The 14,149-nt window shown below is 41.8% G+C and overlaps 1 protein-coding gene across 1 annotated transcript; it reads left to right on the forward strand.

Annotated features, from left to right (window-relative positions):
• Positions 1–1,817: 1,817 nt before the first annotated feature.
• sertm1 (serine rich and transmembrane domain containing 1) lies at positions 1,818–12,285 on the forward strand. The gene is made up of 2 exons (XM_036968182.2): positions 1,818–1,907; positions 11,833–12,285. Exon 2 carries the CDS (start codon positions 11,856–11,858, stop codon positions 12,204–12,206), a length of 351 nt encoding a protein of 116 aa, XP_036824077.2. The 5' UTR covers positions 1,818–1,907; positions 11,833–11,855; the 3' UTR covers positions 12,207–12,285.
• The last annotated feature ends 1,864 nt before the right edge of the window (positions 12,286–14,149 follow it).

Below are 14,149 nucleotides of genomic sequence, written 5' to 3' on the forward strand. Positions count from 1 at the left end.
GTGTCTTCTCAGTCATGTTGACACTGGTCTACTACCAGGTCATGTGTCTTCTCAGTCATGTTGACACTGGTCTACTACCAGGTCATGTGTCTTCTCAGTCATGTTGACACTGGTCCACTACCAGGTCATGTGTCTTCTCAGTCATGTTGACACTGGTCTACTACCAGGTCATGTGTCTTCTCAGTCATGTTGACACTGGTCTACTACCAGGTCATGTGTCTTCTCAGTCATGTTGACACTGGTCTACTACCAGGTCATGTGTCTTCTCAGTCATGTTGACACTGGTCTACTACCAGGTCATGTGTCTTCTCAGTCATGTTGACACTGGTCTACTACCAGGTCATGTGTCTTCTCAGTCAGTTTGAGACTGGTCTACTACCAGGTCAATGTGTCTTCTCAGTCATGTTGACACTGGTCTACTACCAGGTCATGTGTCTTCTCAGTCATGTTGACACTGGTCTACTACCAGGTCATGTGTCTTCTCAGTCAGTTTGAGACTGGTCTACTACCAGGTCAATGTGTCTTCTCAGTCATGTTGACACTGGTCTACTACCAGGTCATGTGTCTTCTCAGTCATGTTGACACTGGTCCACTACCATTGCTTTAATGTATTGTTGTTCTCATTAATATTGTTGTTGTCGTTGTTGTTAATGGTAATCCCATGTCCACTACTACTATTGTTATTGCTTTTGTAGTTGTTGTTAATGGTAATCCCATGTCCACTACTACTATTGTTATTGCTGTTGGTCCCAACATTTATTTATATATAAATATATATATATATTATATATATATATATATAAATACATATTTGTATTTTATTTTTATTTTTCGATATGTATACTTTGACAATGTAAGTAATAATGAACTTGCCATGTCAGTAAAGTCAATTGAATTTAATTGAATTGAGAGAAACATAGAGACACAGAGAGAGGGACAGAGGGTGTGTGAGAGAGAGAAACATAGAGACACAGAGAGAAGGAGAGAGGGCTTGAGAGAGAAAGAAACAGAGAGAAGGAGAGATGGAGAGAGGATGAGAGAGAGTGAGAGAAACAGAGAGAAGGAGAGGAGGAGAGAGGGTGAGAGAGAGAGAAACATAGAGAAGGAGAGAGGGTGTGTGAGAGACAGAAACAGAGAGACACAGAGAGAAGGACAGAGGGTGTGTGAGAGACAGAAACAGAGAGACACAGAGAGAAGGACAGAGGGTGTGTGAGAGACAGAAACAGAGAGACACAGAGAGAAGGACAGAGGGTGTGTGAGAGAGAGAAACAGAGAGACACAGAGAGAAGGACAGAGGGTGTGTGAGAGAGAAAATAGAGACACAGAGAGAAGGACAGAGGGTGTGAGAGAGAGAAACAGAAAGACACAGAGAGGACAGAGGGTGAGAGAGAGAGAAACAAGAGAGTGCAGTGATAATGTGTTAATTGTCAGAGAGCAATGAGTGACAGATTGTGTGTGAGAGAGAGAGAGAGAGAGTGGGGGAGGAGAGCAGTGGTCAGTGAGGCAACACTCAGCTCCCAGTAGTGGATGAATACAACAGAGTGAAGAACTCTCTCTCTCCTCTATTCTCTCTTCTCTCTTCTTCCTTCCATTCTTCCTTTCTTTCTCCTAATCCTTCACTGGTTATATCTGTTGGATTACTCTCCTGTCTTTCCTGGACTTTGTTTTGAGGAGAATATAACACACACGCAATTAGATTTTAGAGAGAGTGTGTGTGATTGGAGAAGAACTGCTCGTGTCGAAGAGGAATACACACTCGGCTGTCTCTCATACCGAGAGGAGAGAGAGAGAGAGAGCGAGAGAGAGAGAGAGAGAGACAGAGAGAGAGAGATGTCTGGAGTGTCTGGCTGAACAATCAAACAGAGATTGAGGGATGTGACAGAGAGGACTTCTTCAAGCAATAACAGGTCAGGATCTTTACTGTGTGTGTGTGTGTGTGTGTGTGTGTGTGTGGGTATGTGTGTGTGTGTGTGTGTGTGTGTGTATGTGTGTGTGTGTGTGTGTGTGTGTGTGTGTGTGTGTGTGTGTGTGTGTGTGTGTGTGTGTGTGTGTGTTGTGTGTGTTAAATACTGAACTGATTGACACAACAAAATGATGGGAGAAGCTGGACAATCATCTCTACCTCTTCTTCCTTTCCCACCTCCCCACTCTCTCCCCTCCCTCCCCCACTCCCTCTCTCTTCCCCTCCTCTCTCTCTACCCCTCCTCTCTCTCTACCCCTCCTCTCTCCCTCCCTCCCCCCTCCCTCCCTCTCTCTCCCTCTTGTTTCTTTCTTCTTTATTCACATCTTCTGCAGAATTCCAATCAATCCATACCTCTCTCCCCTCCTCCCTCCCTCTCACCCTCCTTCTCTCCTTCTCCCTCTCCTCCTTCTCTCCCTCCCTCTCACCCTCCCTCTCTCTCTCTCCCTCTCCTCTCTCTCCCTCCCTCTCACCCTCCCTCTCTCTCTCTCCCTCTCCCTCCCTCTCTCCCTCCCTCTCTCCCTCCCTCTCTCTCTCTCCCCCTCCCTCTCTCCCTCCCCCTCCCTCTCTCCCTACCTCTCTCTCTCTCCCTCTCCCTCCTTCTCTCCATCCCTCTCTCCCTCCCTCTCTCTCTCTTCCTTTCTCTGTCATTCACCCTTTTTCTTGTACTCACATCCTCTGTGGAATCCCAATTACTCTCCACATGACCTCTCTCTCTCTCTCTTATCCCTCGCTTTCTCTTTCACACTCTCTCTTTCTCACTGAGCTTGAGAGCTCTTTGTGTATGTGTGTCTGATTGTGTGTGTGTGTGTCAGATTTTGTGTTTCTGTTTGTGTGTGTGTGTTTGTCTGATTTTGTATGTGTCTGTGTGTGTGTCTGATTGTGTGTGTGTGTCTGATTGTGTGTGTGTGTGTGTCGGATTGTGTGTGTGTGTGTCGGATTGTGTGTGTGTCTGATTGTTTGTGTGTATGTGTGTGTCTGATTGTGTGTGTGTGTGTGTGTGTGTCTGATTGTGTGTGTGTGTGTGTCTGTGTATGCACTTATGTGTCACGGAGTCAATAGTAACTGTCCCTGCATCAGGTTAATTAATCCTAAATGAATTAACTGTAGTTCAGTTAACAAGCTCAAGAATTGATTCATTCATAAAAATGGACAAAAGCACTAGAATGACTGCACTTCCTCTGACGGAGAGAAAGAGGGGGATGGAGAGAGGGATGAAGAGAGGGATGAAGAGAGGGATGAGGAGAGTGATGGAGAGAGGGATGAAGAGAGGAATGGAGAGAGGGATGGAGAGCGGGATGGAGAGAGGGATGGAGAGAGGGATGAAGAGAGGGATGGAGAGAGGGATGGAGAGAGGGATGAAGAGAGGAATGGAGAGAGGGATGGAGAGAGGGATGAAGAGAGGGATGATGAGAGGGATGGAGAGAGGGATGAAGAGAGGAATGGAGAGAGGGATGGAGAGAGGGATGGAGAGAGGGATGAAGAGAGGAATGGAGAGAGGGATGAGAGAGGGATGGAGAGAGGGATGAAGAGAGGGATGGAGAGAGGGATAAAGAGAGGGATGGAGAGAGGGATGGAGAGAGGGATGGAGAGAGGGATAAAGAGAGGGATGGAGAGAGGGATGAGGAGAGGGATGGAGAGAGGGATGGAGAGAGGAATGGAGAGAGGAATGAAGAGAGGGATGAAGAGAGGGATGAGGAGAGGGATGGAGAGAGGGATGGAGAGAGGAATGGAGAGAGGAATGAAGAGAGGGATGGAGAGAGGGATAGAGAGAGGGATGGAGAGAGGGATAAAGAGAGGGATGGAGAGAGGGATAAAGAGAGGGATGGAGAGAGGGATGAACAGAGGGATGAAGAGAGGGATGGAGAGAGGGATGAAGAGAGGGATGGAGAGAGCGATTGTAAACCAGGAATTCAGAGAAAAGAGGAAATGGACATAAAAAGAAGTGACCTCTAACTGATTTCATGGCTTAAAGGACAGCAGGGCAACTCTACCAGCACGCACGCACACACACACACACACACACACACACACACACACACACACACACACACACACACACACACACACACACACACACACACACACACACACACACACACACACACACACACACACACACACACACACACACACGGTCCCGTGGTCAAGGCTGAGGCCAGAATGTCATGACATTTAGACAAACGGTACCTGATCTATTATTCATGTTAATACCACAATAGAGTAAACAACAGAATGGCCTCCTCTCACACTATGAAGCATGTGTGTGTTCTTGCCACTAAAATCAGTTAAGGAGTAGAAAGCGTTGTAATGAGCCTGTTGCCTGGATACAAAAAGCATAATTAAGAGCAATTATCAGCCACTTCAGTTCACACCAACAAGGTTTATCAGACGGTTCATAGCAAAACAACATCAACAAATGAATACAGCAAAAGACAGAGGAACAAGAGAGAGTAGGAGGGAGAGGACCAGAGCCTACTTTAAACCAGAGTCCTATGGCACCCTATTCCCTATATATAGAGCACTACTTTAGACCAGAGCCCTATGGCACCCTATTCCCTATATAGTGCACTACTTTAGACCAGAGCCCTATGGCACCCTATTCCCTATATAGTGCACTACTTTAGACCAGAGCCCTATGGCACCCTTTTCCCTGTACAGAGCCTTGCAAAAGTATTCACCCCCCTTGGCGTTTTTCCTATTTTGTTGCCTTGCAACTTGTAATTTAAATAGATTTTTATTTGGATTTCATGTAAATACACAAATTGGTGAATTGAACTGAAAAAAAATATATATATATATGAAAAACAGAAAAGTTCATATGTATTCACCCCCTTTGCTATGAAGCCTCTAAATAAGATCTGGTGCAACTAATTACCTTCAGAAGTCATATAATTAGTTAAATAAAGTCCAAATGTGTGCAATCTATGTGTCACATGATTGCAGTATCATACACCTGCTCTGAAAGGTCCCAGAGTCTGCAACACCACTAAGCAAGGGGCACCAACAAGCAAGCGGCACCATGAAGACCAAGGAGCTCTCCAAACAGGGTCACGGACAAAGTTGTTGAGAAGTACAGATCAGGGTTGGGTTATAAAAAGATATCTAAAACTTTGAACATCCCACTGAGCACCATTTAAATCCAGTATTTAAACAATTGAAAGAATATGACACTACAACAAACCTGCCAAGAGAGGGCCGCCCACCAAAACTCACGGACCAGGCAAGGAGGGCATTGATCAGAGAGGCAACAAAGAGACCAAAGATAACCCTGAAGGAGCAGCAAAGCTCCACAGCGGAGATTGGAGTATCTGTCCGTAGGACCACTTTAAGCCGTACACTCCACAGAACTGGGCTATACGGAAGAGTGGTCAGAAAATAATAAGCAAACATATTTGGTGTTCACCAAAAGGCATGTGGGAGACTCCTCAAACATATGGAAGAAGGTACTTTGGGCAGATGAGACTAAAATTGAGCTTTTTGGCCAACAAGGAAATCGCTATGTCTAGCGCAAACCCAACACCTCTCATCACCCCGAGAACATCATCCCCACAGTGCCGCATGGTGGTGGCAGCATCATGCTGTGGGGATGTTTTTCATCGGCAGGGACTGGGAAACTGGTCAGAATTGAAGGAATGATGATAAATACATGGACATTTTTGAGGGAAACCTGTTTCAGTAGAACAACATCAACACCTACATGTCATCTCTCTCTCAGTAGACTAGAACAAAAGCAAGCCTAGGGCTAGGAGGAACAGAGCTCATGTCACTTCTCACAATGAGAGATGGAGGGAGACTAAGAGAGAGGGACGGAGAATGATGGGGATGAGGAGAGACTATTTTATTGAACTTGAAAAGCAACAACATTTCAATAAAATAGTATGAAAACACTCCCGTCCCAACACAATGTGTACACTTAACGCCTACCCAATTATAGCAAGTAATTCCAGACAGTGTGGGAGATCACAGAGAGAGAGAGAGGACAGAGGGAGAGAGAGAGAGAGAGAAAGACAGAGAGAGGGAGAGAGAGTGAGAGCACAGGGAGAGAGAGTGAGAGGACAGAGAGAGAGAGAGAGAGAGAGATAGAGAGTGCGAGCAGGGTGGAGAGGGAGAGAGAGAGAGTGAGAACTACTGAGAGAGGGAGAGAGAGTGCAAGAAGGGTGGAGAGAGAGAGAGAGAGAGAGAGAGAGAGAGAGAGAGTGCGAGAAGGGAGGAGAGAGAGAGAGTGAGAACTACAGAGACACAAACGGACACACTGCAGGAATAGCAATAGGCAGCTGCAGCGAGGCAATGCGGATATGGATGTGAGGAAAGGATATGGAGAGAATGAGAGGTGAGCTGCCCGCTCTCCTCTATGTTAAATACACTCTCCTTTTGAAGTCTTCCACCTGTTCTCCCCTTCGATCTCTCCATTCCTCTAAGCTCAGAGAGGAAACTGCCTCTAAAGGTCTAGCTTTACAAACAGGGTTGCAAAAGTCTGGTAACCCCGGGTAAAATTTCCCCGGATTTCCAGAAGTCCCAGGTGGAAGATTCCTGAAATCAGGATGAACGTTGTCAGAAGTTACCACAATTTTTCAACATTACTTTGGACACTGAGTCTCTCTTTCAGTCTGGCCCTGTTAATACACTAGCATAGTTCTATTACTAGCCTAGTTACATTACTACCCTAGTTCTATTACTACAATAGCCTAGTTCTATTACTACACTAGTCTAGTTCTATTACTAGCATAGTTGTATTACTACACTACCCTAGTTCTATTACTACACTAGCCTAGTTATATTACTACACTAGCCCAGTTCTATTTCTACACTAGCCTAGTTCTATTACTACACTAGTTATATTACTACTAGCCTAGTTATTTTACTACACTAGCCTAGTTCTATTACTACACTAGCCTAGTTCTATTACTACACTAGTCTAGTTCTATTACTACACTAGTCTAGTTCTATTACTAGCCCAGTTCTATTTCTACACTAATCTAGTTATATTACTACACTAGTAGAGTTCTATTACTACACTAGCCTAGTTCTATTACTACACTAGTCTAGTTCTATTACTAGTCTAGTTATATTACTACACTAGCCTAGTTCTATTACTACACTAGTCTAGTTCTATTACTACACTAGTCTAGTTCTATTACTACACTAGTCTAGTTCTATTACTAGCCCAGTTCTATTTCTACACTAATCTAGTTATATTACTACACTAGTAGAGTTCTATTACTACACTAGCCTAGTTCTATTACTACACTAGCCTAGTTCTATTACTACACTAGTCTAGTTCTATTACTAGTCTAGTTATATTACTACACTAGCCTAGTTCTATTACTACACTAGTCTAGTTCTATTACTATCCTAGTTCTATTACTACACTAGTCTAGTTCTATTACTACACTAGTCTAGTTCTATTACTACACTAGTCTAGTTATATTACTACACTAGTCTAGTTATATTACTACACTAGTCTAGTTCTATTACTACACTAGTCTAGTTCTATTACTTGTCGTGGAAATTTCCTCTATTTACCAAATCATGGGAGCAAACCACACACTCAAGTCAGAGTTAGTTATAAAAGTTCATCTTTAATTATATAAGCTGTATAGCATTTTGACTTTCAACAGTTCAGTATCTCTAATGAACATGTACATGAACTTTCCTGCTCAAATTAACTGGTGTTACTTAAACAATCAAACCAAGAATCAATAGCCATCAGAATCTTATTCTTACGATGTTTTATGATTCAGACATCCAGTCTCCCACAAATCTATGATGCCCACCTAGCGAATCAGCTGCTAGAAATACAGAAAACAATGTACCTAAACAACGGTCAAAACAATTAGAGTAAGGTTATTGTATATTCAAACTAATAACGCACATTTACGTTATTCTACAACAATCTACCTGCCTCCAGCAACTTTCCCTGACAATGAGCAGCCAACATAACAACTCACTCTCTTACATACTTTCAACTAAACTTTCCTATTTCTTTTTCCCCCAGTGGGCAAAAATATAACCCCTCTCATTTCAACATTTTTTCCTTACCTCTATCGTAAGATTAAAACCCCAACTTTATGACTTTCTCTTTGCTCTCCACACTTATGAAATGTATCCTATTTCTTTAAAAATAACAGGCAGCGCCAAACTTATAACATGCATCAGTCAATCGATAAGAATGAAAAACATTTCGGTAACCACTTTCCATTGCCATTTTCTCCCCGCTATTATTCTGAATTTTCTTTAACTTCGGTAACTGTCTTCTCTATTGATACAGTAATTTAAATACGACCCAATTCTCAATACATTATTCCAGCAGATAATTTACTGAACAGACATCGTCTTGCATCAGAATTCGCTTCGTTATTATGTTAAATTGAATTAGTCTATCAATTTAACCTAAACAATCTATTGAAAATGTTCAATTTATCTCTTATACAAACACCAGCGACCATAACTTTCCAGGCAAAACATACAAATAGATTATTTACAATCAAAAACTCTGAATTCAGCCAGCGCCATGACTGGGAATGGAACTCGGGACTCCCGCGTTGCAGGCGAGAATTCTACCACTGAACCACTAATGCTATGGTGAAAAACCTAAAATTCTCCGGATATAAACCCCATCTACAAAGTAAAATCAAAACACGTCACTATCGGTAATTCCCAGAAGAATAATAGCCCAATTTTAATAGTACAAACTTTACTCCAGCTATGATTCTCAAATTCCAAATGAATATATTAGCAATCAAAGAATAAAATCGACATTAATGACTAGGAAAAGATATTGCGCCTTTTAATTAAAGTAAAAGTAGACTATGCAAAGTATTTCAATTACTTTACACATTAATCACGCAATGATAATTAGTTTGATGGAAAACATTAGGCTTTGTACAACATTATAAATTACATCGAGCATCCCTCGAATTCTCTTTAACTTTATGGAAAACAGTTTATTCAATAAATCCCGCAACTTCTCTCATACTGGGAAGAAAAATGATAACATGTTCAGACCTTAAGGGCATTTTAATTTGAAACGTTTCACCCAGACGGAGATAATCCAATATGCGTTTTATAGTTACATGGTTAGGGTAAGATAACCAAAAAGTGGACACACTCTAATCAGTTTCTAGAGCTCAATTTCCCAGATTTTGTAGATTATTTTAATAGTGCTTAAAAACTTAATCTTTATCAAATTATCCATTTAAGATATCAACTCAAAACCTACGTACGTCTACGAATGGGTGGTTTAAATTGTATCTAATCATTCTACGCATTACTTTATACACATATACCATTTATCATAATTTCAAATAATTCACAGAATCCATATAAAACTTTAAAAATCTTAGGTACTCACACAGAACTTTCAGGATCATCCACACAGGATTGTTCAGATTTTCACATAGAACTGGTCAGGCGTCCACACAGGACATCAAAAGGTTTTCCCACACAGAGTCAACCCTACCCCGCTCACACAGAACGACAACTATTACCTAGTGATCCCATAACAAAACACAGAGTAACCCAGGGCATACCTGGCTAGCACATTTAAAATAATTGGAATTCACCACCACACTTAGACAAATCACACAGACGCACAGAATGAGGTCCTTCTTCCAATAGGGCTTCACCAAGTGCCGTGTTTCACCTAGAACACACAGTCACCCTGGGTCCTCACCCCGACAGACCTCACCAAATCCCCACTGTGATCAATTCAGTGTCAGGAGGGCTCTTGGTCACTGGCAACCGGACAGTGCAGAGTATCTTTTGAGTCCACAAAATCCCCAGATTACTCTCCTCTGACTCAGCCCTGCTTAGGCCGCCAAGGTGCCTTCCTTACAAAGGAATTCACGATCAGAGTATACGTAACAGGCATAATTAAAAAACTCGACTTCAAATCTGTGTGTGGTTCGCTCACCTTTTTCTTTAAAAAAACTCAGTTTGAGATGTGGTATCCACTCGGCTCGCTTCCTCTCAGATCAAAGGTTGGTCCATCTGCTTCGTTTCCCGAAGTGTGGTTCTCCCTGAGATTCCAAGTTTAGGGGATCCCTCGTGCACGATTTATTTACCTAGATCGTAGGAACAGTCACCGAGTGAAGATTCACATCCCATCCTCGTCGCCAAATGTCGTGGAAATGTCCTCTATTTACCAAATCATGGGAGCAAACCACACACACAAGTCAGAGTTAGTTATAAAAGTCCATCTTTAATTATATAAGCTCTATAGCATTTTGACTTTCAACAGTTCAGTATCTCTAATGAAAAGTTGAGAGTCCCCACACAATGGCAAAATGGGATCCTTTATAGCAAAGATCACACATAGTCAGACAGCATAGACATAATTCATCGTTCAGCTTTGTCTCCTTTCCCAAACCCCAGAACCATAAACCAATCCTCCATATCAACAGGCATATATCAAATTGTCATTTAGATATAACCCACTCTAAATACAAACTCACGGAGAGGAGAGTGAGGCTATAGGTTAAGATAAAAGGGAGCATGAGAATGATTCCAGACACTGCCACCCTCCTTTCCCCACTAGAAAAAGGTAGGGAGTAAAAGATATGTTTACACATGATGACACTTTGACCTCTCCCCTCTCAGTGGCCCATGCAACTTAGTCTTGACATAGAACAGATAACTGCAACCTCGCCACAGTATTATACAAAAATACCATTCTGATGAGAATTAACTTACACACATTTGATAAATATAAAACATCTTACATATGTTACCAACAAATTCTGAATCTTCCACAACATACTACACTAGTCTAGTTCTATTACTAGCCCAGTTATATTACTACTAGTCTAGTTCTATTACTACTAGCCTAGTTATATTACTATCATAGTTATATTACCACTAGCCTAGTTCTATTACTAGCCTAGTTATATTACTACTAGTCTAGTTCTATTACTAGCCTAGTTCTATTACTACTAGTCTAGTTCTATTACTACACTAGTATTGTTATATTACTACACTAGTCTAGTTCTATTACTACACTAGTATTGTTATATTACTACACTAGTCTAGTTCTATTACTACACTAGTCTAGTTATATTACTACTACTCTAGTTCTATTACTACACTAGTCTTGTTATATTACTACACTAGTCTAGTTCTATTACTACACTAGTCTAGTTCTATTACTACACTAGTCTTGTTATATTACTACACTAGTCTAGTTCTATTACTACACTAGTCTAGTTATATTACTACTAGTCTAGTTCTATTACTACACTAGTCTTGTTATATTACTACACTAGTCTAGTTCTATTACTACTAGTCTAGTTCTATTACTACACTAGTCTTGTTATATTACTACACTAGTCTAGTTCTATTACTACACTAGTCTAGTTCTATTACTACACTAGTCTTGTTATATTACTACACTAGTCTTGTTATATTACTACACTAGTCTAGTTCTATTACTACACTAGTCTAGTTCTATTACTACACTAGTCTAGTTCTATTACTACACTAGTCTTTTTCTACTACTACACTAGCCTAGTTCTATTACTAGCCCAGTTATATTACTACACTAGTTATATTACTACACTAGCCTAGTTCTATTACTAGCCTAGTTCTATTACTACACTAGCCTAGTTCTTATACTAGCCTGTATTTTATAATGATCCTCTTGTCAGTACAGCATGTTTGTATATATTTGTCTCTCTTTGTTGATCCATTATTTAACCAGGGAAGTCACATTGAGGCTGACATCTCTGTTTCAAGTGAGTCCTGCTTTGTATCTGGGATCCACCCTTAATGTTCTCTTAATTTAACTTAATTGATGCGTTTACGTCATTGGTCACGAGGCTATGAATTTACCACACTATCAGGCACAGTAACAACCTATTTCTCCTCTCGCTCAGATCTGTCCATTCCGATCGTCAGGATGTCCGGTATGGACCTCTCATTGGAGGAGCTGAACAGAACCGAAATCTCCCCAGACAACGGAAACTTCCTGAGGTTCTCCCCCACCTCCGTTTCCACTGCAGCCGCTGCGGCGGGGACAGGGTTGTCGTCGGGGCGACAGGAGAATGTTTACGTGTACGTGTGGATCTTCCTGAGTCTGCTGGTGTTCCTGCTGTCGATGATCATCATCTCCCTCCACAGGCTAAAGAATATCATTACATCCTCCTCCTCTGTGCCTGACTGCAGCAGTGAGGGGGGCAGCTCATTCACCAACATGGAGATCTGTAGTATATCTTCACAGAGGTCAACCGTGTCCTCACTGTCAATTTGAGAGACACACACACACACACACACATACATACACACACACACACACACACACACACACACACACACACACACACACACACACACACACACACACACACACACACTCCTGTAAACAAGCTTTTCAGTTGGACCATATGGGACTTTACACTGTGTTAAGGCGGTAGCTTGAACTGAACTCTGAACCCTCTGTGACTTCTCCTTTTGGCTCATGGGAAACATAGTTCACTGTGTAAAGAGCAGATCCAGGAAGAGAGAGAGAGAGATAAAAAAAACTCTGTTTTTGAATCGGGAGTATATTTACTACGAGCCAAACTGAAGCACAAGGGCCGAAAACGTTTTCCTTACGGTGTGAAACTAATGAAACACCAGTCGTCTGTTTCGATTCTCGCATCCATGGAATACAACTTTAGAATCTTAGAAGTCCTCCGAAAAGTTAGCCGGGTTCTACTCTTATCTAGTGTCGCTTTCAGTGTGATTTATATCGGTCTTTCTCTTTTTATTGGAAATAGGAAACGACCGCTTCTGTTACTAATTCCACATGGATAAACATTATGTGACTGATATGTTTATCTCAGATAACACATCTCATCCAGCTTTAATTCAGAGTTCATCTTTCTCTGGCTGTGTACAAAATGGTACCATATTCCCTTTATAATTGGCTCTGGCCAACAGTAGTGTTATCTATAGGGAATAGGGGCCATTTCAGATTTGTCCCCAATGCTGATTTCTCTTCTGTAATATCCTAAATCTTTACTGTTTCCAGGGCAACCTGTACTAACCTGATTTTAGTGCGAAGTATAGTTCTTTCTGTAATGTCAAAATATCTCTACTGTTTCCAGGGCAACCTGTACTAACCTGTTTTAACTGTGAAGTATAGTTCTTTCTGTAATAACAAAATATCTCTACTGTTTCCAGGGCAACCTGTACTAACCTGTTTTAACTGTGAAGTGCATACTGAACCAGACCTCATATTTGATTATTTTGAAAGTATTGAATTGTAATGGACTGGATATCGAGAAGGTTCAACAATAAAAAATATTAACATTTGTAATATCACTCTTTGTTTGAAGGTATGATCCCACAACTGGCCTCATTTCCTGCCTGACATTGTTATGGACAAAAACAACATGAGTAAGAACAAAAATAAAGGGGAAAAAGACAATAAAGCCAGAGTATTCTCTCCCAGGGAACAGCGTCCTCATACCATAAAGCCAGAGTATTCTCTCCCAGGGAACAGCGGCCTCATACCATAAAGCCAGAGATTCTCTCCCAGGGAACAGCGGCCTCATACCATAAAGCCAGAGTATTCTCTCCCAGGGAACAGCGGCCTTATGCCATAAAGCCAGAGTATTCTCTCCCAGGGAACAGCGGCCTAATGCCATAAAGCCAGAGTATTCTCTCCCAGGGAACAGTGGCCTAATGCCATAAAGCCAGAGTATTCTCTCCCAGGGATCACTGGCCTAAATACCATAAAGCCAGAGTATTCTCTCCCAGGGAACAGCGGCCTTGTGCCATAAAGCCAGAGTATTCTCTCCCAGGGATCAGTGGCCTTATGCCATAAAGCCAGAGTATTCTCTCCCAGGGAACAGCGGCCTAATGCCATAAAGCCAGAGTATTCTCTCCCAGGGATCAGTGGCCTTATGCCATAAAGCCAGAGTATTCTCTCCCTGGGAACAGCGGCCTTATTGGCCATACATTCTGAGAGCTCCTCTTGATGCCCTTCCAGTTGATTTGACCCGAAACATCTTTATTCAGCTAGTGTTACGTTGCATGTAGTCAGTATTTGAGAAGACCCTGATGTTGCTTTGGTCAGTCCACCATTTCATCTTTGGGTTTTGAATCTATAAAAGAAGACGTCAGCTCTCTCTTAGTCTTTTCTGCAGCCATCTTCTATAAAGGTATTTGATGTTGTAACGTTCTCCTTCGTGCAGCTTACCCATTTCT

This window comes from Oncorhynchus mykiss, chromosome 29, assembly GCF_057628025.1.
Source record: "Oncorhynchus mykiss isolate SJ-2025 chromosome 29, ASM5762802v1, whole genome shotgun sequence".
Classification (NCBI taxonomy): Eukaryota; Metazoa; Chordata; class Actinopteri; order Salmoniformes; family Salmonidae; genus Oncorhynchus; species Oncorhynchus mykiss.

Coding starts and splice junctions, on each gene's coding strand:
- sertm1 (XM_036968182.2), top strand. CDS start 11,856: ATGTCCGGTATGGACCTCTCATTGGAGGAGCTGAACAGAACCGAAATC.